The 27,826-nt window shown below is 42.8% G+C and overlaps 1 protein-coding gene across 4 annotated transcripts in view; it reads left to right on the top strand.

Annotated features, from left to right (window-relative positions):
- LOC138510502 (zinc finger protein 154-like) overlaps positions 1-27,826 on the top strand; it is a 256,353-nt gene that overhangs the window by 126,804 nt on the left and 101,723 nt on the right. For all 4 annotated transcript variants that reach the window (XM_069626202.1, XM_069626201.1, XM_069626204.1 and 1 more), the window contains exon 3: positions 1,396-1,506. In XM_069626202.1, coding sequence (XP_069482303.1) covers positions 1,396-1,506 — 111 coding nt within the window. The remainder of the gene's footprint in view (positions 1-1,395; positions 1,507-27,826) is intronic.

Genomic DNA, 27,826 nt, shown 5'->3' with positions numbered 1-27,826 from the left:
CCTTCGGGCCGATGACCTTCCTCTGTTCTTGTCTCTGCTGCCCGTATCACTGTTAGCACTCCTGGATCTGCAGCGCTGTCGCTGCTAGGCTGTGTTATTCGCCTTCATTTTCTGCCGGCTTATGTGGAGCCGCCGTACACCTTTTCTCAGTCCTCTGCAATCCCTGCTTGTGCACATCCTTCCACCCTTTGTCTGTGGTTGCACCGACTCTGAATTCCATGAGTTTATTAGATTTTCATGCCGCATATCATTTTCAGGCTCTGCAGGAGCTACTCCGAGACACGTCTGCTTCACATAGCAGTTGGCCACGCCCCCCGTTTATGTTTTAGATTGGTAAAAAAGCGCACTGAGTTGAGTGCTCACTTTAGAGATATATTATTAACCCACTGATTACAGATGTGAAATCTCAGGTGGGTTGACTAAGCCTTTCATCCTTCTACAGTCAATAGTTTGAGTACCATTGACTAGCATGATACCACCTGTTATTACTGCAGGGAGAAGCAGGATGAACTGAGCGTGTAGCGCTACATACTAAAAATATGATGTAGATGATCGCCATTGCCATCTCTTTCTCCTTGTTGCTTGCAGCTTGTCATTTTTTTCCCTCTGAATAGCTCATTTGTTTTTATAACTTAGATTTCTTCCTGTAAAATTGACCGGTTATTTATTACACTCACTGTACAAACAGAACTGTTGCTTGAATTCTAAATAATAGGTGTTATTTCCCAAATAGCAAGGTAGTCACTGCATAGGCTTTATAAAAATGAAAGCAGTTGACAGCAGTACTCAGCCCATTAAAGCTATCCTAGTCCTCTACTCTACTCCACTCCCTGGTAATGAAAATGTCCCCTCCATGTCTGCAATCTATTAAGTCCAGTCTTGATTCTGTTTTGAGACAGAGGTGCATTCTTTTCTTTACTTTTCACTGTATGTGTTTTAACCATTTCCTTTTACAAACAACCTTTCCCAAACAAATGGAAACATGAAACTAAAAAGGTCATGTTATGTGAACCATGAATAATCCACTTCCAGACTTTCCCATTAATATTTGCAAGTTCCTTTTTCACCAGTGTGACCAAAAGAACCATCTAACTCGTAGAAACATTAAGCAAACACCAAGACGAAAAAAACTGCCATACCTCTGTGGTTATCTTCTTCCTTGAAGACATCTTTTTCCCATTCTCGAGACCTTATATGAAAAGTGAGTGGTTGACCAACTCCACGGTCCACAATGCCACATTATCTCATTTAATATTTTCTCCACATGTTCAGTAGACAAGAAATTTGGTTTAATGAGTTTCTCTTCTGCTACATTTTTCTTTGTAATGGTTTTGTCACTGTTCATGATACGCGTAGATGCCGGTAACATGCACATTTCTTTCCCATATCAAACAGGTCCTGTGATTGCCACCTCTGTCTTCTCATTAAGAAGTAAAGAAAAGGATCATCTGTTGCCAGCGGACAACCAGGACTCGGAAAGAAGGCACAGAAGCAATTTTTCCATAAGTGAGTTCAATGTGCTTCACTGGTGATCTTTATGACTTTCCATTTTCACATTGACCTGAGAATTCATACTGAGCCACAGCCATACACTTACATATGCCTAGACTTGCCCATGTGTGCAGTGACTTGTAAGCCCTGATCATGCACATTACCAATAATTAGAACAGCGAGATGGGAATGTGGTTGAGCAGATCACCCCTCTCCTCATTACTGTATGACCATTTTCCCAACCAGATCAACATTGCGAGATGTGTCTTGTAAATTATGCATCCATTATGAGGTGGCTCGATCATCTAGTCGTCACTGAGCGTTGGAAGAGGTGTCCTCCTAGTTTTGATTCAGTAGTCCTAGATGGCCGAATTCAGCAGAAGTAACAATTTGGCAAGTGCTTTCTATTCACGATCCACGTGATGAGGGACAAGGAAAGTTAAAAAGGAGGTTGGGTGTCCTCAAGGTTTCTATAAGGATGCATGCAGTGTCACAGGCAGAATGCATTTGTTGGGTGTGTCCTGGTAACTGTAAGGACAGTTTTTCTAAAGTCCAATTAAGGGATTCATAAAACATTTCTGAAGCAGTACAACTCCGCTCTTAGGCTGTACCACCTGAGTACATTTGGTAGCGTAGACAGAGCAGCCAGGCTTATCTTAGGAGGGATAGAGGGATGTAGGTCAGTACAAAGAAATTGTAGCAAACATATGGTCTAAGGAAACACTGAAACACTATTTATTGTAAAAATAATGATTTAGGCCAAGATACATTTTGGGAAAGGCAAGTACTGTTACGTATTACATGAACACAATCATTAAAAAAAAATGTAATACTTATGGTAGACACACCAAACTATAACCTTATTTAGAATAGCATTCAGCAATCAAGGTAAATCACTCCTAAAGGTATACATTTGGAAAGGCAATATGCTATTCTTGGTGAATAAGTGTGGTTAGTTATTTTTAGATTACAATAAGAAATTCAAGGGTAGTAGACCCTATTGGCCATAACATACAGTGTTGTGCACTTTCAGAATCACTTAGTTATACCAACACTTGTTACAATAGTCTCTTGCAACATATGTAACTTCCTTTTATTATGAATTAATACAGTTATTCCACCAATATTACTTTTAAGAACACAGCTCATAGATATCGTAGTAACTTATATTCTTTCTAGAGGGGCCTTAAGCTACTCATGGACAAGTAAGAACCTAGTGAAACTATTTTAGTAGTGCAGTAAGCAATTCAGGGAATGCAAAACCCAATTACAGTTGCCGAAGAGCAACAGCGATTCAATGTCAGTATAACCTATTAGAATAAACCTGTTACACTATTTCTTTTACAGGAATAGATAGTTTAACCAATTATACTTTTCAGAAGTATAGTATACAGTTCTGAGGTAAGTAGGAACTTTATACCTTTTTTAGAAATGCTCTAAAGCATTTGAGGGAACGCATAAACCAATTATACACTTTAAGAAAGACACAATGTATTTCAAGTTATGTAACCTAATATACTTTTCGGAAGGGCATTCAGCAAATCATAGGTAATTAGTAACTACAAGACTGTTTTAGGAATGCACCGAAACACACCAGGGAAAGCAAAACCGAATGGTACACTTTTAGAATGACAATCTGTTACTCAAGGTAGGAGAACCCTATTGGTAAGAATTTACACTCATTCACTTTAGAAATGATACAACAGCACCAGCACTTATTACTTTTCAGGGGGGACACCATTCAAATTAAGGAAAATGACTCCTTTATGTTTTAAAGGAGCAACCAGCAACTTAAAGGTAAGTATACACTTTAGGACACTTTGTAACGCTTTCGATTACAGAGGTACACTTACCACACTAACTTCTTTAGCAAGTAAGTACCTTTTATACTTGTTATGGTTTTCAAGACAGACGCATTATCTTTTAAAGTCCTTCCCTAGACTAGAGCATGAGTTTTCTCAGAGGCAGAATAGCCACCCTAGTGGTGTAGGAGCCAGCTGTAAGCAGGTCAGGATAGGGTTCAGTTGCAGGAAAGTCAGAATTCCAGAGGATATCTCTTCAGACAAGTAAGAATTCACTTTAAAGTTAGTTGAACGTGTTCAGGGACTTCACAGAAGACTCCCTATATGCGTTCTAGCATTAGGCCTGGGCGAATGGTATGGACAAACTCCCAACCACACAAATCACAAAAAACCTAAGATAAGTATTACCCAAGCCGACATAGTACCTCAGCATGAGAAGAAGGGATTCTGGATGGATGCTTTCAAGATGCAGCATCACAGGATCCGGTCCTTGGGTTCTTGGTCTGGAGACTGAAGAAATGCACACTGAAGGAAAACTTTCGGCAGTCATCGACGAGGGAAGCTTTCAACAAAGGATTCTTTACAGCTTCTCGTGGCTCTTTGGATTTGGCGTTCTTTTACAGGTACCTGATGAAGAACGAATATCGCTGGTCATATTCTCTTTACCCTCTCGGCCCTGCACTCTGTTGGGGGGACTTCAGGGATTCGAGTTGTTTCTCTGGAGGTCCAGCAGGTGTCCACCAAATTTTCAGACAAACTCGTACTTCAGAAGACCATGCACCGCACACTGGCTCGAGGTCCCTGGGTATTGGCGGTTGCAGCCCAGCAAGATCACAGCACGTCGAGGGATGGCTAGTTTTGCAGGTCTTCTTGAGACTAATGGATCTCACCAGCTTCTGGGTAGGAGTCGTTGATTCGGGACCCCAGGTCTCATGGAAGGAAGGGTTACTTCAGGCTCCAGTTATACAGCAGGCTCTCTGGTTGCTGGAAATGGTTACAGCCATTGTTTCTTCATCTTCCTCTTCGGATTTGGCTCCAGTGGTCGACTTGTCATCAGCTTATCAGGATCAGAGTATTTATCAGGAACTACAGCACAACCACTGCAAACTCTCCCTGCAGTTTACAGAAAGGGGCGGTCTGGCTGTCTAGTCAGGACAGCCAGTTCCTCACTAGGAAGTGGCTCCTTTTAAACAAGGTGAAAGACAAGGGATGTGGAGTTTCGGACTTCTCCCTCACTTCCTGCCTTCACAGACACTCTGGAGCCTCAGCTGGGAATATAAGGGATTCCTGCCAAAGACAATACTTCAACCAAGATATTTCCCACCTAGGACGGCAGATGAAGATCTAAGAAATGACAAGCAAACGAGAAATGGTGAAACAAGAAGGAGCCCACCATTCTAGCAGGATGGTGACCCTCCTATGCATTACCGTGGCTGATTTGACAGCCTGCGAGTAATAATGACTAAAAGTAGTTTCACTGCCACCAGCCGTTAACTTGTAATTGTAACATAAATGTTACCAGCTAAGTGAGAAGGGGGATACAGTGTGGCTCCCCAGCACTCCACATAAGGTGGGGTTTGCTGGCTCACTATATAAAATGTAAAGGGGATGGGAAGCCCACTTTACCTCTTGGAAACAGTATTTCACCCAAAATATAATAAGAGAAATTACAAAGGTAAGCCCAAAGGGGTAACCCAGCCTAAGCCCAAAAGTTATAGGGACTATAAATCCAAACACACACTACGGAGAGACAAAACAAGTCACCCATAAAAGGAGCAGAAGACTAGTTGAGAGGGGAAAAAGATTCCCACTCACCTAGGGACAAGGCAACATATTTCCCAAGTCCAAGCAAAAGGTTTTGGGGTTGACACAGGTCAGGAAGATTGAACACAAATAGGAAAATCTTACCTAACAGTAACCAGTAAGGAATGTCTAGACCATTCAAAGGGAAACTGAATTGCTTTCCCAATGAGGTTGGATGAACAAGGACTAATATGGCCAATGCATACAGGTACTTTTTTTCAAATTGAACTTTATTGAAGTACATAGTGAAAAGTACAAATTGTTACTGTTGCAGTTCCACAAGCTTTGAGGTCAGCAGTAATAATAACTTCAAACCTCTGTTGTGACAGAATTTAGCTATTCTGTATTTTGCAAGATGTTTTTACTCTTTATATTATCTACTGTTTGTTTACGAGAAAACCAAATAAACAAAGGTTGAAAAAAAAAACCTCTGTTGTGACATATCTCTGATCAAGTATATCTCGAGCGATGATCAAGTTAACAACATTAAAAAGAGGGCAAACAAGTGGGAACCATGAGAGAAAAATACCCCCTCTTACAGTTAGTTTGCCATATGTACCACTGAAATATCTATCCACTATCATAACTTGTGGCCATCCAAGTCTGGCTTTGCCTGGCTCATCTCTTCAGTAAACCCATCCTTTAGTGATTTAAGGGCTTCCCCCGCTCATTCCCTCACCATCTTTAAAAATCCTCCTCAACATCCATCCTGCATCTCCAAGAAAGGTAGCCATTCAGCATATAAGCATCCAGTCGACTCGTTCAACATTAACTGTTATTGATGTCTTTTGCTCGCATAACCTATTCCCACCAGGTTAGGCATTACAGGGTGTTTCCAAACCGTATCAATTCACGTTCTTACTTGCTACAAAAGATCATGCAGCATATGAGGGAACACATGTAAATCTTCCCCTTCTCTAAAAATCCCTAACAAAACCAGAAGGGTGCCAAGATTTATAGCTATTCCCTCCAAGTCCCCAAACAATGACAAAAGCTCCTTTTAAAACAGCTGCGCAAAAGCCAATTTTCGTTGGGTTCTCGGCACACTGACTCCCTCCTCAGAAGCCAGTTATTCTTCCAGAGGATGATATGGGAATGCTGCATCACCAGCAACCGCTGATTGCGGAAGTCTCTCCTTTCCCTTTCTCTGGCTCAGACCTCTGACTTGGGAATCTCTGTACCTTGGATAATAACCTTTCCCAAGGGTCTTGGGGTCCTATCTGCATTGGTGTGCCTTCGCTGGAGTTCCCGTTGGTTGCTTAACAACATGCACAGCAATTGCCTCTTGAAACCGCAAAGTACATTCTGCAGAACTACTTACCAGGTCCCAGGATAATGCTCTCCTAAACCTCTGGCACTGCTGGTGGCATTTTCTTCATTGTTTTCTTCCTCCCTGGTCCTCTTCTTCATCTTCACAAACCTTTTGACAGTCTCCCTCTAACGGAACTCCAGGAACTGCTCCTTGGGGGCACTTTTGGACTGAAGTTACCTTCTCCAGCCAAAGACTGCCCCTATTCGCGATACTGCTCCCTCTTTGTTTCTTGTGTACTTTCCGGCATGAACTGAAAATAATTTTACTTAGATGTTACTGCTGTTTCTTTTTCACAAAGGCTTTGACTCTAAAAATAACTAGTTATTTTAAAAGTGATACTTACTTGCTTCATTGTGAGCTCTCTGGTTAGCAAAATTTAACTTAGCTGTTAGTGTATGGTTTTTCTCTTTGCCGTTTCTTAATATAAAGATTATATTTTTATACAATTGTAGTGTGAGGAACTTCTCTTATTTGGTATCTTACTAAAAGTGTGAATGTGAAACACCCCACTCCACCTCCTTTGAGTTAGGCTTGACTTCTGTGTCATGGCTACCACTTAAAGATCTTGGGGGGATTACTAGTAGCACTTTAGTCCTGAAAATATATTGAAAATATTAACCACAGGCCCTAAGGAAAATTTCCCTGACGGGGCCCCTATATATCGTGATCCTATACATTTGAAAAATGAATGCTTTGCTATCCATGTCAACAACTAAAATGTGTTTGTTTATTTAATTTGTTTTTATAACGCGCCTAATACCGTACCTGAGTTTGGTTTCTAAGTGCGGTTCCAGGATTCAAACAGTTCAAATGGTGTTAGTTTCCTAATTTAGTTGGTCTCCACATCACGCATCTGTGAGAACTACTTTCAATTGCAGATACCAAAAGACAGGCACCAAACCATCATACATGGACTATTAATCCTCCTGAGTTATGTGTGGGTGGTGGTGTGGATTGTCAATTGCTTCATAAGAGTGAGGACATGTTCAGGATACAAGTAAATAACAAGTATGTTAAGAACCAGAGGTATATTTATCAAGGATATGACTTTTATGTCCTACTTTCAGTCAATACTAAAATCACTGCAGAACTGTGTATGTCTGCTGGGATCCTCTCAGTTCTGAAATACAAGGTATAATCAGTCTGTTCAAATTCTATTAAGACCAGCAGTCAAGATTTGCACTCAATATGCCAGCACAATATATAATGCAAGTGTATGGCAACTGCAATAGATAGCAATTCTCGATTCTTTATATTCAATATTATGGCAGCAGTTTATGAGGAAAACCTAACCAGTCGTCAGTGTTCTGGTGTCAAGGGGTTGGAGCAGTGGGGCACACAGCGACAAGTAGGAGCGATGAAAGGGCAAACACATGGGAGCTCGGTCTACATGTGCCACGGTAAGAAGGATCAACAAACGACTTGGAATGCAGTATAGAATTCAACAACAAATGGATTGTCATCACCCATCAGGAAAGGAGTCAGGGTGAAGCCATGAACTGAACAAGTGCAGTTATTGTTCACTAGGCTTGAAACCAGTCTTTATTGGGGTCGCTCTCCTCAGGTAAGGTTCAACAACAGTTTGTAGTCCGGATGGTGGGCTCACATGGCTCTCTCAAAGCGAAGTCAGTCACAGTTTCTTAGCGTCTGTCACTCCTGGATCTTCCCTATGGTGATGGCTTCACTAGAGATGACCGTTTATTCGGTCTCGGGTAGATTTTCAGGCTCCCATCACTTTAACTTTACCTCTCACCAACGGCGATCTAGTGCCAGAACCTTTCCCCTTTTCTCTGCTGTCGGCAAAAGTTCTTTAGCCGCTTTGGTGGGCTAGCATGCCCACCTTGTCTGGATAATGGCTCTTGTTTAGCCTAAACTCTTTCTCCTCTGATTTTTCTCGGGGTATTGTATTTTTGTATTTATTTAAAAACAGGGTGTAATTTCAGACAGAAATAACTTGCAAAGTTGGTAGTAACAGAGCAGAAGCAGTTCTAGAGCAAGTGCCATTGCGTAGGAGCATTGTTAGATTGAATACTTAACTAGGTGAAGAGGTAAATGTTTTATCAAAAATGAGTGGGAACGGCCTGAGGACATAAACATATTTTGAACATTTAGAGTCTGAGGCCGGGATTCACATTTTTTTTTTATTTTTTATTTTTTAAATTATTTTATTTGTAACATCTAGTTTCTTACAAACTTTTATTACAACTCTTTACATCAATTCATTAGTAGCACTTCCAATGTCAATTTAAGTTCTTATCCTTTCAGTTTATGACTTTGTCTAGGAAATTTATCACTGAACAGGTTAGGTGAACAGGTTAGGTGTACCGAGCTTCCACTCAGTATCCGGAGCCACAGATCTTCCAACATATCGTTTGCAGGTTAAAGTTACTCAAATGGATAGATCTCAAATCGCTTATAGCCACACATTCGATTATCAGATGTTTTAGTGACTCCACATGAGTTTGGCAATGCCTACAAGCTTCATCGGTGACAGGCTTCATTTTTCTCATCACCATCATTTGGTTTGTGTTATGTATGTTCATTCTTAGTCTGAGAAATTTGTCTCGATGATATCTCGAGGGAAATTGACATAGGTATTTTGGCATTTTATCCACTTTATTCTTTGTCGGTCCAAGATCTAAGGCTGTCGGCATCTTTCCATACTTATCCAGGTTATCACTCCATAACCACTCTTTCAACTTAGTTCTCGCGATTTGAGGACGATTCGTCAGTGTGTCCATTGAGATATTTGCATTGTGCATGATGGCTTTCACTTTTTCTGCCCATCTTAAGAGCAAACCTTTGTGTTGATGTTTTCCTCCTGATCTTAATATTTTATATGCTGGTTCAGGATTCGATATTTCCATCTTTCGTAACAAGGACATGGATTTCCATAGTACTGTTCCATAAAGACTTTCCAGGTCCAGTTCATGACGTATTATAGTCATTGAGAGATATTTAGGTAACCTCAAGACTTGGCGCCAGAATAAGCCTTCCATTTTAGACCAGATCTTTTGGTCTATATTCCAGCCGGCTTCTGCCCCAAAAGTTATTGTAGGGACCACTTTTTGAAGGTAAAACGTGCGGAGCGGTGTTACTGAGAATTTTCCATATAAAGTATGCAGTCTTGCTCCTTGTAAGGCAAGCGTTTGAGTCCGATAGAATAAGTATTGAACCCAACTCCACTCACGTATCAAGGTGCTCATCAGTATTCCTAAATAACAAATTTCTGTGACTTCCTCAATCAATTTGTTATCAATTCGCCATTTAAAGTTCTTATTTTTGGCGACCCGATCGCTGCCAAACTTCATGATTTTTGTTTTTTTCACGTTGATTGACAGATTGTTATCGATCATGTAGGTTTCAAGTTTCAACAAAAGCCGCTGTAGCCCTATCCGAGTCTTGTCAAACAGTACTATGTCATCAGCATAGATCACATAACGTATATGATGGCCATTGATTTTTGGAGGGAAACAGTTGACACTTGCTAAGGCTATGGAGATGTTAGCAATGTAGAGTTTAAACAGGATAGCTGCAAGTGGATATCCCTGTTTCACCCCTCTGGTGGTAATGATAGATTTGGACAGGTCTCCACTTGCATTTATTCTCACTCTGATTGTTGTGTTGGAGTGCAATGCCTTTATAGGTAACAATAGAGCATTCGGACAGTTTCTGTTTTCCAACTTCTCCCATAATTTATTTCGATTTATTGAATCGAATGCTTGCTGCAAATCGGTGAAAGCCATGAATAAGTTGTCCTTCTTGTTTAATGCATCGAGCTTCAACAGGTTCACCAAGGCTAGGTTATTCTCTGTTCCCACGCCCTTTGTGAATCCTGTTTGTCTAACATCATGTAGATCTACTTCCTTGGCCCATGTAGATAGCTTTCTTTGCAGAAATGTCGCCAAGACTTTACCAATAGTGTCCAGAAGGGCAATCGGGCGGTAGTTGGCAGGATTGTCCCGACTGCCCTTCTTGTACACTGGTACTATTATTGCCTCAGTCCATGATCTCGGGACCTGCTTTCTGTCTGCCATCGCCATAAACAGCTTTTCAATAAATGTCGACCACGTATGTTTGTGTTCTTTTAGCAACGTGTTACTGATGCCATCTGGGCCGGCAGCTCTTGATGTCTTTAGCTTTGATATGGCTATGAGGATATCTTCGCTGGTCTTTATTATATCCCAGGCTGTGTCATCATTTTCACTTACTATTGAGTGTGGCATCTCCTTTCCTGTGAAAACCTTTTGAAAGTGCGTTACCCAGTCGTTTTCAGCCACTCCATTTGTCATTAAGGCGTCTTGATTAACTGTTCCTTTATTCCAAATTTTCCAAATTACTCTTGAGTTGTTTTTTTTGATCAATGCCAGTATTTCTTCACCACGCTCTTGATCTCTCTGATGGGAAAAGGTTTTTAGCCAATTTCGATAGTGTTGTTTTCTCTGTTTTAATTTGTTCAAGGAATTCTTTCCATGCTGTTTTTTTAATTTGGTTAAGTCTTTCCTAAGCTGCTTTTTTTGATTTTTCAAAGTGACACTCCATTTATGTTTATGGTCGTTGAGACTTTGGTGATTTTTTTCAGAAAAGCCTGTTTTCAGACTTGGTAGCAGCGGTATGTAGTCTAATGAATCTGCAATATCATAGTTTGTCTCCTGTATCTCATTTGACATTTTGATGATTTGATATTCTTTTATTCTTAGTCGATTTCACCCGTAGTTTACCTCTAGTGCTTGACTATTACTGTCAGATTTCCTTTTGCACATTAGCGGCCATGACATTACTAATGGGCAATGATCACTATTTGTTGTTGGTATAATTTGTAATTTGTTAATTGTTACAAACACATTTCTTGATGTCCAGAAGTAGTCTATGGTCTTTTTATAGCCCATATTTTGCCAGGTGAAATTTGGTGGTATGTCACCTCTCACATGTCCATTTACCATCATGCAATCACGAGCTTCTAGTTCTTTGCTCCATTGCGATCTTCTTGCATTTCCTGGACATCCATCTATCGATTTAACTTCAATAAGCTTCTTGTGTTCGTCAAACCAGGAGATATTCAGGTTTCCACATACGATAATTGCAATGTCTAAGCAAGTCCCTTGATAGTTATCTATTATTTAGTTATCTATTATTTTCGTTACAGCAGATATGAACGCGTCAGCCGAGATTTTTAAAGGGTTCCAGTACACGTTCAGCATTAAGAGGTATTTTTTATTATTGCGAACATTCAGGGTTTGAAGTAATGTTCCTTGGACATAACCGTTGGGATTCATTTTTTCAATTACTTCCCAGTTTGTTCCTGACTTTATCATTGTGATTAGTCCGGAGAATGGGCGTCCTTTGTTGTTTTTTTCTGCTGGATTTAACAGTGTTACGTAGCCATCTTTGACAGGTGGCACGCGCATCCAGGTTTCCTGGAGACAAATTGCAAAATTATCAGTAAAATCTACGGGAAAGTCATTGTATAAATGGCTGAAGCCCCTTGTATTCCACGAAATCACAGTCACAGGAGCATCAGTTTCCACTTTCGCGAGCTAATGCTTAGTTGACTTGACGGCAGCATTCCCATTCTTTGAATTTAGGAATGGTACAGATTTTAGCTGTCTCCTCAGGTCTTCTCGTCGCTGATCTATAGAGTCTTTCACACTTTTGGAGTCCAATGCCGCGACTGAACCTTGTCTTCCTGTTGAGTCGTTGGGCGAGATCTCAAACCCTAAGCACAGAAGATCTTGCTTCGCGGTCAATAACATATTCGTTTAATCAGCACCAGTGGAAGAATCGCCCCTTTCCTGTAAACACCTAGCTTTGAAGTTTTGGTGAATGTAAAACCAACCGAAAATATTGTGCCAACAAATCTATGTCACATGAGGGACCTACTGATTGGTTCTGTCCTTTTGTGGGTTCTCTAGTTTGGTGGCTTTTCCTAGTCTTCTCCTCTGCATTTCTTTTCTTAGTTTTTAAAGGTTTGTAACAAACCAATAAAAAAAATTAAAAAAAATATATTACGTACCGCTTGGGAGTTAATATGGAGTAGTACACAGTCTACTTGATCTTCTGATAAGTATTCTACAATGCGGATGTCATCGGACCTAATGGTCTGTAGCACTGGTACTGCATGCAATAGACGCATGATGTTTGCGCGGTTCAAGTTGACATCTAGTTCATTTCTGAATATATTTTCGATCATAATTTTTTGGGAGGATACCTTGTGCTCACCTCGAGTAGCTTCATGTAATTCGGAAGACGAATTGCGGCTATGCGCTGTTGTATGTTTCGGGTTCAATACAGAACGCAAGATGTTTGCTGATTTGGAGCTGGAATCTACAAGTCCTTTATTCCGTTCAGTTGGGTGCTCACAAATGGTTCTTACTTTCTCCCAGGTCTCTCCTTTTACATTTTTATGGCGGCTTGTTTTCTTTAAAAGAGGTTTCTCTGGTTTGGTCTGTCTTGGTGAATCTGAACTACTTGTAGACATGTTCGAAAAGTCCGTGGCAGATCCTTGGGGACGTTCCTCAACTTCGTCGTCAGACTATGTAGACAGGTTGCATAGTTCTTCCAATAGGTCCCCAGAGGCAGAGGAGCTCTGGTCAGATTCAATTCTCATCCGCTTTTTTGGATTAGCAATCGCTTTACTTACAGGTCCCGCTCTTTTCTCTTCTTTTCCCTCTTTATTGTTTCTGTTTGGTCTGCCAAGTGTTTCGCTTTCATTTGACTTTGGTTTCACAGGCGTGGTCAGATTTCTTATAAATTGCCTTGTGTTGCTTCTGTGTTTTGTTAAGGCCTGAATATTCTTTTTTTGGTCAAGTTTTTCTTTGCATGACCTTTTATCTCTGTGATCAGTTTTCCTTTACTCACTGTAATCTCAAGATGTTTTGCGGGACCGCTAAATATACCATACAATGCTTTTGCGGAAGAGCATAATGGATTCTCTAAACACTTCTCCGGTATCGTACTTGTCTCTCTGCCTCTTTTGCTGATTTCGGCATTCGAATCTTTAATGACTGTCGCCAATGATTGTTTTAAACTGTCGGCAATCTCATTTGCTTCAGGGGCTATGCCTTTCGTCGTCGACCTGGACGTCGTTTTTACACTTTTTTCTGTTAAGTCAATGAGAACGTGTGAATTAGACCCATTGACTATAGTATTTTTGTCATTTGAGTTGTCCATTACAGATATATCTTCTTCTATTTTGCATTGTGTCCCTACATCTATTCCACCGTGGGCATTATTTGCAAAAGAGGCTCGTTTCTCCAGTGATTGTATTGGCATTTGTTTTATGCTGCTAAGCATTTCATCTAAGCGCAGTTTGGTTCCTTTATGTTCAATCAGCAACTGTTCGAAATGCCTGCTCATGTGTTCTGCAGACTGGGTGTTTTCAGCTTCCTGTCTTAATTGAAAGGCCACAAATTGCGTTTCGATTTTGTTTATTTTGTCGTCCAAATGCCTCATTACTGCTCCATTGTTTTGGGAAGATTCATTTAGGCCTTTATACAGCTTTATAAATGGAATCAAAGCCAGTGATGTAGCGGCCAAAACGTTATTGTGAATCTGTATGGCAGCAGCAACTGATAAGTTCGATTTTGATTCTGGGTCTTTACTTTGCGGACTGCAACTATTCTCCTTGCTTGAAATGCTCTGGTCGCTCCTGCTGTTTACTGGAGTGCTTTTCGGCCGTTGCTGAATTTGCTCGTCAGGAGCATATCCCCTCTGGATTTTCGTTTTAGAGCTAGCATCGGCCTTTGTGTAAAAATGCTTTCCTTGACTTTTTGGGCATAGCGTCATTTCATTCACCAGATTTGAGTCCAGGCTGACGGTAACACGCTTCTGCTCGAAAAATTTCTGGTTCAAGCTTGTCACTTTGCCACTAGTAATGCACTCTTGTTCGCCTGCTTTAATTTGACCAGTGACTATTTCCACAGTGTTGTTATTACTCGAGGTACCAAGTGAGAAGCTTGCAGCTAATCTTTCTTTCATTTCCTCGAAGTCGGCTAGGAGTCTCCTGGTCAAGCGTGCTTCTCGCGCTGCTAAATCGATCTCCTTTGGTGGTAATTCATTACAGAGACCCTGATGTAAACCATTGGTAAAGTTCCCAGTTGCGACTCTGGGTGATATATCGCCACTGTTTAATAAGGATGGGACATTTGTCTCACTTCTATTACATGCAATGGTTAACGGCTTGATTTGGTTAACATCCTTATTGCCATTTGCAGTTTTTTTGTATAGGCGTGCTTTCCTTTCGGAAGTTTGCATACTGTTTAGCTGCCAATGGAAAAGTGAATTTCAACAGATTTGTGCCTAGCACTATGTTTGGTACTTCAAGTGCAAGCAATTCATTGTCGGTTACATCAAAGGGCGATTGAAATGCCTCCGCATTTATCTCAATCACCTCTGATTCCACATTGTCTCTATTTAAATCGTATTCCCAATGATTTGCCCCATTACTCAAACTAGCGCCAGAAATAATGCTGCCCCTAGCATTAATGAATTTATTGATATGCATGTTCGTGGGTTCGGGGTGGTGCTCAATAGAAGCCTTTTTCTTGCTTACCATTTAATTCTTAGAAACAGCAGTACTCTCAATGTCCACGCGTGCATTTTCTTTCTTTGCTTGGTCTCGCAAATATAATTGTTGCGGTATTGGAAGTATTTCAACATTTGAATTCGCCATAGATTTTGCTTCAGAGACAACAACCAGAGCCTGAGCTTTCGCCGAGTCAGTTGCCAGATTATCTGAGGCCAACACAGACACTGGCTCAAGCTCTGCGTGAGGGGGAGCTCCTAGGGGGCCCGGCGCTGCTTCTGTTGTGAAATTGCAAAACGCCTCCTCTCGCACATCCGGAATTGTGCCCGTTAAGCATTGGACATTAGAAATTGCGGGGTATGTCAATCCAATCACACTACTATCTACTCCACCTTCAGTTACGTCAAGGGGTAAACAGTGCCTTAGTTCACTCTCATTTTTAGATTCACTTCCATTGGCACTGTTTAAATGCAGTTCATAATCCATAGTGTTACCGGGCAAAAGAGTTAGTGATTTCTGGGCTTGTTTTAATTTAAGCCGTGTCAGTGGCCCGTTATCACCCATGGATATCTCTTACCTCTTGACTTCAGTCACGTGAGTCACTGCTGCCTGCTGCTGCCTTCTGCGGACTGCTGCAGACTGGACTCTATACGGACTCCGCACGAGCTCTGCACTCTTCTGTTGTTTTTAAAAGTGATTGTGCTTTTTTTTTCTTAAAGACACACTGCTTACACAGGAAACAAAGTTCGTGCACCGTAGCTGCAGCTCCTCTCTCCTGCTCACACTGCTGCAGACTGGACTCTACACGGACTCGCTGTGCGCTCCACGCTCTTCTGTTGTTTTTAAAGGTGATTGTGCTTTTTTTTCTTAAAGACACACTCCTTACACAGGAAACAAAGTTCGTGCACTGTAGCTGCAGCTCCTCTCTCCTGCTCACACTGCTGCAGACTGGACTCTACACAGACTTTATAAATTAAATAGGGTAGTTGAGTAGGCCGAATGAAGGAGATGTGAGTTTGGTGTTTAGTTTGAATAGGATGGTGGGGGTGGGTATCTGGGAGGCTCTTTGCATGGCTAGTAGGTAAGTTTGAACCTTGTTTTGAAAAATTCCAATGAAGTTAAGCGTTGATGACTGATGTAAGAGCACACCAGTGGAGTGGAGCAAGTAGGAACAAGGAGCACAGGAGGGCTGTGAGACTCATAGGTTGTGAAGAGACAAGTAATGGAGCGTTGGAGAGGGAGAGTACAGTATGATACAGTTACAACTGTATTGGGGATATAACCATGGGTGGATTTATAGATGAGTAGCAGGAGTTTAAAGAGATGGTGATTTTGCATGGTGAGCTATCCAGCATGGAGGCAGTAGTTAGAGGTAGGGAAGGATCTGCGTAGGTTGAAATTGGTACGTGTCGCGAAGTTGAGGACTTTGTTGGGGGGAGCAAAAGAGTAAAGGGGTAGACCAAGAAGTAGGCTTGCATAGTGGTACAGTTTTCTGATTATGGTTTAGTCGAGTGGTGCATGAGGTGTGGGTGCATTTTTCTAATGCTTAGGAAGTGGGGTGTGGCTGAGGTGGCAGTGCCTTTGATGAAATGGAAGAGTTACAGTTTGCTGTCAAGGAGAAACTCAAGGTTGCGGGATGTTGTTGAGGGGGTGAGGTAATCAGAGGGGAAAGAGATGGGAGAGAGAAGGGTGGGCTTGGTGCTGAGGGAGGAAGAAAGATGATTTCTTTCTTTGAAGCATGGACCATGAGGCAGCGTAGAGACACCCAGTGGGGGTTGGTGGTTAGCTAGTAAGTTAGGCATTCAGGGATTGCAGTGGCGAAGGAGAGGTATGAGAAGGAGATCGGAGTATCATCTGTGAAGAGGTCATAGTGGAAGCCAAAGGAGAAAAAGAGTTTGTCGAGGGCAGAACTTTATTTAGTGAAGACGAGTGGCAAAGGACTCATCCTTGAACGCCCACAGGGAGAGGTATCAGAGAGGAGGTGCTACAGTGCCTTGAGATGGAGCAGTCAGAGAGTTATAGGAAGACACCCAGACGATTACAGGGTCCTTGTAGTTACTGAAGGAAAGGTTTGAAGGATGGTGGATGTGCCACAACATCAAAGTGAGCTAAAAGGTCTTGGAGGAGGAGAATAGAGGAGAGGTGTGGGAGGCGGGTACTGGTAAGAGAATTGTCAAGATGGATGAGAACAGTCTCATTTGAGTGTTTGCAACAGAATCCAGATTGGAGGGTCCCAGCAAGTGATTGCCATTAATATAGGCGACTATGCAGTCAAAGACTATCTTATGCATTTTAGAGTGATAAACAAGGTGAAAAGCAGGTCTGTAGAATAAGGGGTTGTTTGGGTCAGCACTTGGTTTCTTTTGGAAAGCTAGGATTCTGGCTGATGTGCAACAGGCTTGAAAGATACCAGTTGAAAGCGAGAGGTTGAATAAGGCGCAGAGGTGATCGAAGTTGACAGATGTAAGTTCCAATTTGTGGTGCAGGATGAGTTGGAAGATCAATTGATGGATAGAATTTCAGTGGGGCAGAAGTGGGTTAGAGAGGAGATTGGACGAGAGAAGACCAAAGGAGGGGCAGGAGAGTGGCACTGGTCTACAATATTTTGTTGATCTTAAAGTAGGAAGCAACGTCAATGGTTAGAGAGAGGAGTAATCTGAACGGTTCTTAGCAGTGTGAGCATGGCCAGGCCTAGAAGGTCATGGATAGTTTGTGTTGGTGCGAACAGAGGGACGAAACAACATAAGTGCAATAGGAGGATTTGCTTGTGTCAATATCTTTTGTCAGGGTCAGTAGAGAGTTCTTATAGGCAATGAGGAGTGTGGGGGATCATCTTTGTGCCAGGGGTGTATACATTGACGTCCTCAGCAGTTGGATGACTGGGGAGATTGATGGTTGAGGCCATGAGCATGAGGACATGAAAGATCAGGCACAGTCGTGATCATTGAAGGAGGTGGGCAGTCCAGGGTTTAATGTAGGAAAGGTGAGTTCAATGGTGTGAGCAAGTGAAGGGATAAAAGTTTGCAGTGAGATGTTGACTTGGTTGAGGTAGGGGATAATGGAGTCGGGATTGAATTTACATTTGAGGATAGTTGAGGGAGAAGGATGGGACAGTGGGGAAGGAATAGACATGCTGAAGTGAATGAGGGAGCCGTTATAGGGCATTATTTGCATGTATGATTTGCATATGGTCTTTTCTCTTCTGTAATGGTTTGGCAGGCGAAGAACGATGGTCTGGAGGGTTGCCCCGAGCAATGCCAATGGTTAAGATTCAGTCTAAACCTTCCAGCCATCACCTCTTTGTTTTTGCTTTGTCACCCCGAGTGGGACGGGCATACCCAGACGTGGGTCCTGTGCCTGCTGGGCCTAGAGACCCAAGCTACTCCTTACTGATGAGGCCCAACAAGGCCGAAACATGTTTGGGGATGCTTGTGGTCTCGTGCAGAAGGGATGTGACCTAGCAGTTCGGGCTGGACTACCCCTTTGGGGGTGGGACCAAGTCTGATTTGCATATAGCCTTTCCCCTTTTGTAATGGCTTGGCAGGCGAAGAGCGATGGTCTGGAGGGTTGCCCAGAGCGATGCCAGAGGTTAAGATTCATTCTAAACCTTCCAGCCATCACCTCTTTTGTTTTGATATATTCATTAGCTGCTTCAAGCTTGGGTCCTGCTAGCTTACTGACCAATTCTTGCTGCAGGTTCCATCTTTTTAGCCTAAAATGTTCATATTATACATTTTTTAAATGTTCTCACCGAAAATATACTTTTCTCTAATGCAGGTCAATGGGTTAAAGCAAACCTCCTGCTACAAAATCTCCCACTTAACTTACCAAATATTGGGCAGCTTGCCTGCAGCATTTCGCCCCAGGGCCGTGGGGCCTGTAATTGTCTCAACTTTGGTACGTTCAGTCCTTTCCAACCAAGGTCCCACCAGCTCCCCTTACACTTCCTAGCACTTCCTCAAGGTGCTTGCCTTTTATTCTTCTGGACCTCAGGGTCAACCATGTCCTTCCCACTTCCTTCAGCTGGCACTCTCCGTGCCCGTACCAGCTGCTGTGCTCCTCCATCTTCTATTCCTTCTTTCTGGGGTAGAATTCCATTTTGGGAGGGAGCCGGGGGGGTCCTGACTTCCTTTTAAAGCCCCCCCTGAACTATTTCCTTTTTTTCCCTTTTAGTTTTAAAGATCTCTGACTTCTTTTTGTGGTCAGAGGGACTTGTGCTGAAATCATCCTGCCGTTACAACCCTTTTTTTTAACTGTATGGTGCTATTGTAGCCCTTATGGCTGCTAGAACAGGGTGTTTTGTAAGAACCCTGCATAGGCCTTGGGTTATTTTATTGTCCTGCATCGGTTTTATTTACTGTATTAGTAGTCCAGTGTACCTTTCTGGTAGCCAGTGGGGGGTACAAATGTATTTCTCGAAGTCCTACTCTCTGCCATTTTGTTTTTGGGACACTCCTTAGGTTGGGGAAACCACAAGGCATGCCTAAAATGTCCGCTGTGCAAACATGGGCTCAATCTGAGCCCAACCCTGCACCCTCTATAGTTTTTTGGGCTGGTGTAGACCAGTCCTTAACCCTGGATAGGCCAATACTGTGTAGGTGGACCTAGGTAATTGGTTGCTTTTAGGAACATCCTGATTGGCTGACCACCAAAGCCTTTGTTTTGAGTCCCCGTGTGTGTCATTGGAGGGTTGGCTTTTTCCAGTCCATGAGTGTGTGGGTATCCCTATTGGAAACGCTAACCATACCTCAATTTTAATGCTTTTCTGCCTGCAATCTAGCTTTCTTTACCTAGTGGAGGATTTTTCCATGAAATTGCTGATGCATATTTTGGACAAGGCCTGGCAATAAGTGCATTTTTACCTCCTGGACATCATTCCTGAGCTGTCCTCATGCTACCCCTGGTCAATGACACCGAAAGGGCTGGAACCCCTGTACAAGGACAATTTATGGGCTGTTTTACTGCTCTCTTCCCAAACTATTGCCTTGGCTGTGCACCCTGTGGTAGGATGCGTTCTTCTTCCATATGGGGTTGTGCAACACCACTAGCTCACCTCTGCTGTCTATGTGGGCTGTCCTGAGTCGCCTCCATCATTGTTTCCTTCGTGAGACCATTTTCTGATGCTGAGGCTTGTGGGGCTTAGAGTTCCAGTGGGTGGACAGAGTCTGTGCGATTGTTCAGACCATGGGATTAGTTTGCACTGTTTGTGCTACTGTCCTCATGTACAGCTACTGAAATATCAATCATGTTTAAGTGGTTTGTGGCTCTTTGGACCATAAACATAAGGGAACTGACCACCTTTTTGGAGTCACCCATCCGCCTTTTCCCAACATGGTTCCATCTGGTCACATTCGTTTTTGGCTTTGTGGCCTTCGCCGCTTCTGCTTCGTGTGTTTGTTTGAGGTGAGCAGTGGTCCGCGTTCACGTGTGCCTGGAGTTCCTGTGAACATTATACATCTCTTCTATTTCTGGGGCCTGCTAACTGTTTGGAAATAAAGTTTGGCGATGGGTATTCCAACATGTTTCACCTCTGGGTCAGTTTCACTTGGCATATGGCCTTTCCTGGCCTGACAGTCCTGATCTCCAATGTCAGTCTTCATCATATAGGGCAGTTCAAAGTTTCTGTTGATCATACCTGGTGTGGGGGAGTCAAGCATACTTTTTTAAGTGGGCAAATTAATGAAATCCATAGAACATGCTCAAAAAAGAAAACTACCCTCCTGCCTTTTCTTGCTCTGCCCTATTGCAGACAAAATCCACAATCAAGAGCAGCCAGGCTTAACTCTAAGGGGAGAGGTAGGCTGGCAGTGGAGAATAGTTAATCCAGACAGAGTTTTCCTTGCTTATAGGTAGAATCCACAATCTGTTTGGAAAACATCATCCATTTTATGCTAATTTGCCCTTTGAATGCAAGGTTTAGGAAGCTGTACCTAAGACTGCTATTCCTCGATCAAAGGATTAGAGACACAGCACAAGCAATGGACCTCGGTTATAGAATGGGAAACGGTGCTGCTGTTACTTTAGTGGCGAAGTTCTTACATAGGGCTTGGTTGAAGAGAATAGAATTTCTTAAGCTAACATCATGAGCTCCACCTCACTGTTTTGGGATGATAGGCCATGACATCAAGTTGTGTTAAGAGAACCTCTGTCTTCTGAACATTTACAGATGTTTCTATGTCTGTCACAGTACTCAATTGCAACTATTGTCTTCCCATGATTTTATTTGATGATTTGGGAGATACTGCTGGATACACATTGTATACCTTTTTATATAAGCTGATTTAAGCGATCTATGAATTTCATTACTTTTTAATCCTGTTTACTTCTTTTTTTATATATATTTTTATTGCCATTTTTCTCTAAACAAAAAAAATCAAAAACATCCCCGCGCCTCCCACCGCTCTGCCCGCGGGTTACAGTAATCGTATATACATGAAACTATTTCTTAATTGAATATCTACATAGAGTTTGTTAGTTTAAATTATGTCCAAAATGCAGATGTTTTGCGGAGACCATTGTGGCCTAAAGTAACTTTTCAAATAGTCTAACATTTCTCCCCAGTCATTTCTAAATGTTCCCCCGTCCCCTTGTACCCAATAGGTAAGCCATTCCATAGCCAAGATCTCCCACAGTTTATGGAGGCAGTTTACCACTGTTGGGGGATTGCAGTGTTTCAGTTTTCTGGCTATTACTGGCCAGGCTGAAATCAGTAATACCGTCATGCCTCTCTTCAACGATTTAGAGATAAGATACAAATCTGAGTTTGGGAGTCCACACAACCCCTCTCGCATCGTGAGCAATGTTCCCTCTATTTTTCTCAGTGCGGAAATGGCTGGCCTTTGTGCGCTCACTATTTTCCATGTGCGCAACTGACTAACAAGGTTAGACACTTGGTGAGCATGCATAGTTAGTGAGCTATCTATCCCAAAGTGTTTGTAAGGCATTTTCTCCTTTCCAGCTACTGCACCTCTTTACAAATCAGTGTAAACCGTGTAATTTGCATAACCTTTTCCAAAGATAGACTAAAAAATTATTTATTTTACATGTGAGAGTCAGCCAGTCTAAGACTTAAGGATCTGCCAAGGTACCTAGCAAAAGTACTCCTTCTGAGACAATCAGTGCATTAAGCAGGGCGTGAAATGTGCCCTCACCACTAGCCCTGGCTAGTTGTATTTGACTCTTGGTGATTAAGAAATGGTGTGCTGTGTGTATGTGTAGAATTAAGCTGACACGCAACTTTTTATGGCTGGCTAGTAGCTTGACATTTTGGACCCTGCATTAAGTGTTTTATTCCCTCGGAAAAAACCTCTGTATTACAAAAAAACGCATATCACTCATCATTACTGATGTGGCTGGCAAAAAATTCAGACAGGATACAATATTTGCAGATGGATTAATGCCAACTAAAAAGAATCTCCACTATAATGAAGTAATTCAAAGGCCAGGAGAAAATAATTTGTCTAAGGATGAAAATGGCATCAGAATAACTGCACCACAGAATATGATAAGAATTCCTGTGCCACTACTTACCAGCCACAGTGAGTGAATGTGTTCAAGGGAACATATTTTGAATCCGATTCTTAACGTCGGTCCAAAATCCCTGGATCTTGGGACAGTCCCACCATATGTGTCTCCAGTCACCTAGCTTTGCACACCCGCCTCTAGCAACTTTGTGATGTGGTAGCATAAATGTTATGTAATTTCCCGGGTGTATAGTGCCATTGTACCATCATCTTGTACTAGGCCTCCCTGAGTTGTATTGATTTAGTTAATTTCGGGATGTTTTTCCAGAATTCTTTCCATTGGTTCCTCGAGATACTTTTACCTAACACCCCATACCAAGCAGTTAAATATGTCCATGTTTTCTCAGGGCTTAAATCTTGTAGTATTGAGTATAGTTTCGCCACTAGTTGCTTATCCCCCATTTGCGTGGTTATACATTTTTCTAATTTTGTCAGAGATCCTTGTGCTGCACTTCTTATTGTGGGTTGCATCAGCCAATGTCTTAGTTGATTTATATTCAGAGTGATCTGTTTCTTTCAGCCCTAAGACTTTCTTACACTCTTCAAATGACGCCACCTCCTGATCCCATATCAAGTCACCAATTTTCACACATCCTTGAGTACGCCATTGTTTAAATTTCCCCTTATCCATCCCAGTGGTGAATTGAGGGTTTTCAAATATAGGTGTAAACTGGGCTGGATGCGTGGAGAGATACCCCTTCTCCAGCCACCGGTCCCAAATATCACAGGTTGTCCTAATTACCTTGCTCAGTCTGGCACTCTGGGGTCTCTCTTTTCTGGGTAACAACAGAAGACCCGCTAATGGAGTCCCAGTTTACTTCTTTTAATGTGCTATAATCCAAATTGTGTATTTGTATTTTGCCTGTTTGATGGATGTTATCCTGAAATATATGTGTAAAGAGACAGACAATCAATTTCTGCTGAAGGTATTCTGGGAGTGCACATTGGTTGTTTCAGCTTGTGACTGTCAAAAGGCAGGCCGTTTTTGCTCCTTTCAGTTCCTTGCCCCCCTCCACTTGAACTCCCTTCCTCTCTCTATCTATTCTATCCCCACCTATTCCTCCTTTCGTGTCTCCTTAAAATCTCTTCTTCTCCACTCCCCTCCCTGATACTCTCATTCCCTCCTCCACCTGCCCCTCTCCCCCATTTTTTACCCTCCTCTTCTTACCTCTCTCTCCCTGCTCCGTTTCCTCTTAAATCCCCTCTCCTCCTCTCTCGCCCTCAGCTTATTCCACTTCCTGTTCCCCACTTCCTTCGCCTCTTCACTCCCTCTTCCCTCGTTTATCTTCACTGGCAAATTGTTCTACTTGCTGTATTACTGGTTTGAATCATATTTTGTAATTGCTTCTAATGTTATTGTATCCTTGTTGTTATAATTTGTATTTTGTATTTATTTATTTGTAATGCGCACCTAACTCAAGGGTAGCCAGGCGCAAGGGCAGCAAGAGGGTTGCAAAGCTTAGTTACATAGAGTGGGGTGAGGTCCAGCTAGGGTTACAGTGCCGGACGTATCACGCCAAATAGGAAGGGTAGAACATGTGCACTAAAGGCAATACTATAAACATATTTACATTCAATGAGGAGCTTCATGGTAATGGCGCATCTGGGTATCTGAAAGTCGGTATGAGTCGAGAGATTTGAGCCAGTGGATAGTCCTGGCTCTGAACTGGTGGTAGGGTAGGTCCTCCCTGCAAGTAGGAGGGAGGGAGTTCCAGAATTGCGCTGCTTTTACTGGAAAGCTGTTGCCTCCAGATGTAGTACGTTTGAACCTGGGCACCAGAAGAAGGTTGGAATTGGCCGTTCTCGAGGGGCGGGAGAGGGTGGGTCTAGTAAATCTGGCAATGAGGTATTGGGGGATGCTTGGTGGAGGCATTTATGAATCAGAGACACCGATTTAAGGAATATCTTGTCCTTGGTGGATAGCCAATTGACAGATCTTCTGGAATCTGAGATATGGGCTTTCTTCGGGATACTGAGGGCCGCTCTAAGGGCATTATTTTGGAGGATTTGGATTTTGTTTGAGATATATTTGTTGCAGCCTACATATAAGGCATTGCAATAGTCCAACTTAGACAGGATCAGCGCCCTGGCCAAGGTGGTACAGTTGGTGGGGGAGAGAAAGGGTTTGGCTGCCCTGATGAGTTTGCAAGTGTAGGAAGTGGCGGAGGCCATTGCATTCACTTGTTTGTTGAAGGTAAGGGTGGAATCTAGATAGAAGCCGAGGGTTTTAACCTCCTTAGCTACCTTGATTTTGTTATCGTCAATTATGAACGATGAGTATTTGTGGCCCAGTTTGTTGAGGTAGTGTGTAAAGCCTAGAATGAGGAGTTCCGTCTTGTCATCATTCAGGCATAGACCGTGTGAGGCCATCCATGCCTGGATGATGAGGTACACTTTATTAACGAAGGCCAAATCCTTGTCATAATCCCCCGACAACGGGATGAGGATCTGGGTATCATCGGCGTAATTAGTGTAGGTGATACCCAGATCGTCTAGATCATCAAAAAGGGGCTTCGTGAAAATGTTATAAAGTGTAGGGGAGACGCAAGATCCTTGAGGCACGCCGCAAGTGATAGGGGTATGGTCGGCTGCTGCTGACAATGAGAAGACTCTCATCGTACGGTTATTAAGGAAGGATTGGATCCAGTTGGTTGCTTCTTGAGAGAAGTGGGCAGATTTTTGTAGGTGGTTGCACAAGATCTCATGGTCGACCAGATCGAAGGCCGCAGAGAGATCAAGGAGAAGCAATAGTGCTGTCTTCCCCTGGTCTCTCAGCTCGTCTATCTGTGCCTTGAGATCTATGAGTGCGGTTTCGGTTCCGTGCTGTGGCCTGAAGCCCGATTGTCGGACGCCTAGGAGATGGAAGTGTGCTCAAGGTAGTGTTGGATCTGTAGGTATGCTATTTTGTCGATGATTTTAAGAAGGAACGTTATTGTGGTAATAGGGCGGTAGTTAGTTGGGGTGGAAGGGTCTAAATTCGGTTTTTTAAGCAGAGGGAGGACCCAGGACTGTTTTAAATTATTAGGTACGGTGCCTGAAGTGAAAGACGCATTTATTAGTTTGGTAATAAATGGTGCGAGATCACGGGCAGCATCCTTAATCAGTTGAGCGGGGCATGGGTCTCCGTGGCAATTTGAGGGTTTGAGGGTGAGAATGGTATTTTCTACCTCTTTGGTGGATACTTTGTGGAAATTAAAGGAGGGGTTGTGCGCTGGGGGGGAGGATTGAGTCGGGTGAACCTTTTTATGGGAGACAGTACTCTGCTTGGTGGAGGAGAGCAGAGATTATTTTTTAATGCTTATCTTAGACTTATGGGAGGAGATTTTGTACGCTAGGGCATTTTGAATGCCCGTGCACCAGTTTTTATCTTTGATACACGAGTCGGGTACTTGGATCGGGGATTCAACCTCTTTAAGTATTGTGAAAAGCTCTCTAGTGTTAGATTTAGCTTGTGAGATTCGCGTGCTGTATGACATTTGTTTGGCCAGTATAATTTCTTTTTTATATTGGGAGGCTAGACTACTCAAGTTATTTTTGTTATTTTCTGAGGGGGAAGCTCGCCAGATTTTTTCACAGCGTCGCTTTTCCTGTCTGAGGGCTTTAAGATGAGGTGAAAACCAGGAGTTAATGTGTTTCCAGGGCTTGCTCTTTTTTAGCTTCAAAGGGGCTATGGCGTCAAGGGATGAGAGCATGATTTTATTATAGATGTCCACCATCGTGAATGGATCTGTGTTCAAGGTTGGTGTGATTAGCGGGATCAGATTTTCGGGGGTGATGTTTTTTTTATTTCGGGATTGGACAGCTGGAGCTATGCTGATAGCTTGTGCTGGGGTTGCCTCTAGGGTGAACGAGATCAAGTAGTGGTCTGTCCAAGGCTGCGAGAGTATGGCAGAGACCAGGACTGGGCAGTTGTGCACAGCTAGCCAGTCCAGAGTTCTCCCTTTGATATGGGTAGGCTCAGTGATCTTCTGGGTGAAGCCCAGTTCCTCTAGGGTGTTGTTGATTGTACTGGCATTGGCGTTTCGGGGTTGCTAAATCCGAGGTTAAAGTCTCCTAGTAAGATGCGTTGTGAGGAGTTTTTAAGATTGTTTGATATGATGTCTGTGAGGTCTTCTTCGAATGACCCTAGAGGGCCCGGTGGTCGGTAGATAAGGTGAATGGAGATGGATTGAGTACTAGATAGTGTTAACTTGGCTGTTAGAGATTCACAGGAGCTAACATTAGTGGGTGATTCAATTGTGATAGTGAATTTAGTTTTGGCTATGATGGCAAGACCTCCGCCTCTAGAGGTGGTACGATCAAGTCTTAATAGCGTGTAGTCATCTGGTACCGCTAGCATAATTGCAGGGCCTGCCGTGGGGTGAAGCCAAGATTCGGTGACGGCTAAGAAGTCCAAGTCTTCATTGTTTAGCAAGTCAGCAATGTCTGATGCATGGGCTACCATGGAGTGGGCATTTATTAGTGCACCCTTGGTCCTGAGATCTACTGGGTTTAGGGTTGGTGGCACAGATTCGTGCATACTTTTCTGGTCACGGATGGGCTCACGGTGGAGTCTACTGTTCAGTTGAAGAGGGTGAAGGTATGGATTCCTGGTCACCTTGTTGTGGGCTAGTTTAGATAGGGGGTCATAGAGTCTTGCGAGCCTGGCACGTAGTCTAAGGTTCCTCGTGAGAACAGGGCAAGGTGTGGAGTTAATTTCAGTTAATGTGTATGGGTTATGTGCGGGCTCAAGTGCTGGTGAGTTGGGTAGCATGATTAGGTGTTGGCTGTTCAAGATGTGCAGTATTGATCTCAGTAACACTGTATAAAGCGCATGGAGATACATTGTAATGTTGGGCAAGATAGGCTAGTGCAGTGTAGTTGTTGTCCGGTAGCGTAGGTCTAGTCTAATGGGTCACCTAAATTCGATTTTTAGCAATCAAGGCACAAAAGCACAGGTCACTAGCAGGGTGCAAAGGCAAAGGGTCATCTAGATTCGATTTTAACAATCGGGACACAAAATCGTGGGTCACTAGCAGGGTGCATAGGCAATGGGTCACCTAAATTCGATTTTAGCAATCAAGGCACAAGAGCATAGGTCACTGGCAGGGTGCATAGGCAATGGGTCACCTAAATTCGATTTTTAGCAATCAAGGCACAAAAGCATAGGTCACTAGCAGGGTGCATAGGCAATGGGTCACCTAAATTCGATTTTTAGCAATCAAGGCACACAAGCATAGGTCACTAGCAGGGTGCATAGGCAATGGGTCACCTAAATTCGATTTTTAGCAATCAAGGCACAAAAGCATAGGTCACTAGCAGGGTGCATAGGCAATGGGTCACCTAAATTCAATTTTTAGCAATCAAGGCACGAAAGCAAAGGTCACTAGCA

This window comes from Ambystoma mexicanum, chromosome 6p (assembly GCF_040938575.1).
Source record: "Ambystoma mexicanum isolate Mex_15411 chromosome 6p, UKY_AmexF1_1, whole genome shotgun sequence".
Classification (NCBI taxonomy): domain Eukaryota; kingdom Metazoa; phylum Chordata; class Amphibia; order Caudata; family Ambystomatidae; genus Ambystoma; species Ambystoma mexicanum.
This window is presented reverse-complemented; position numbering and strand designations above follow the sequence as displayed.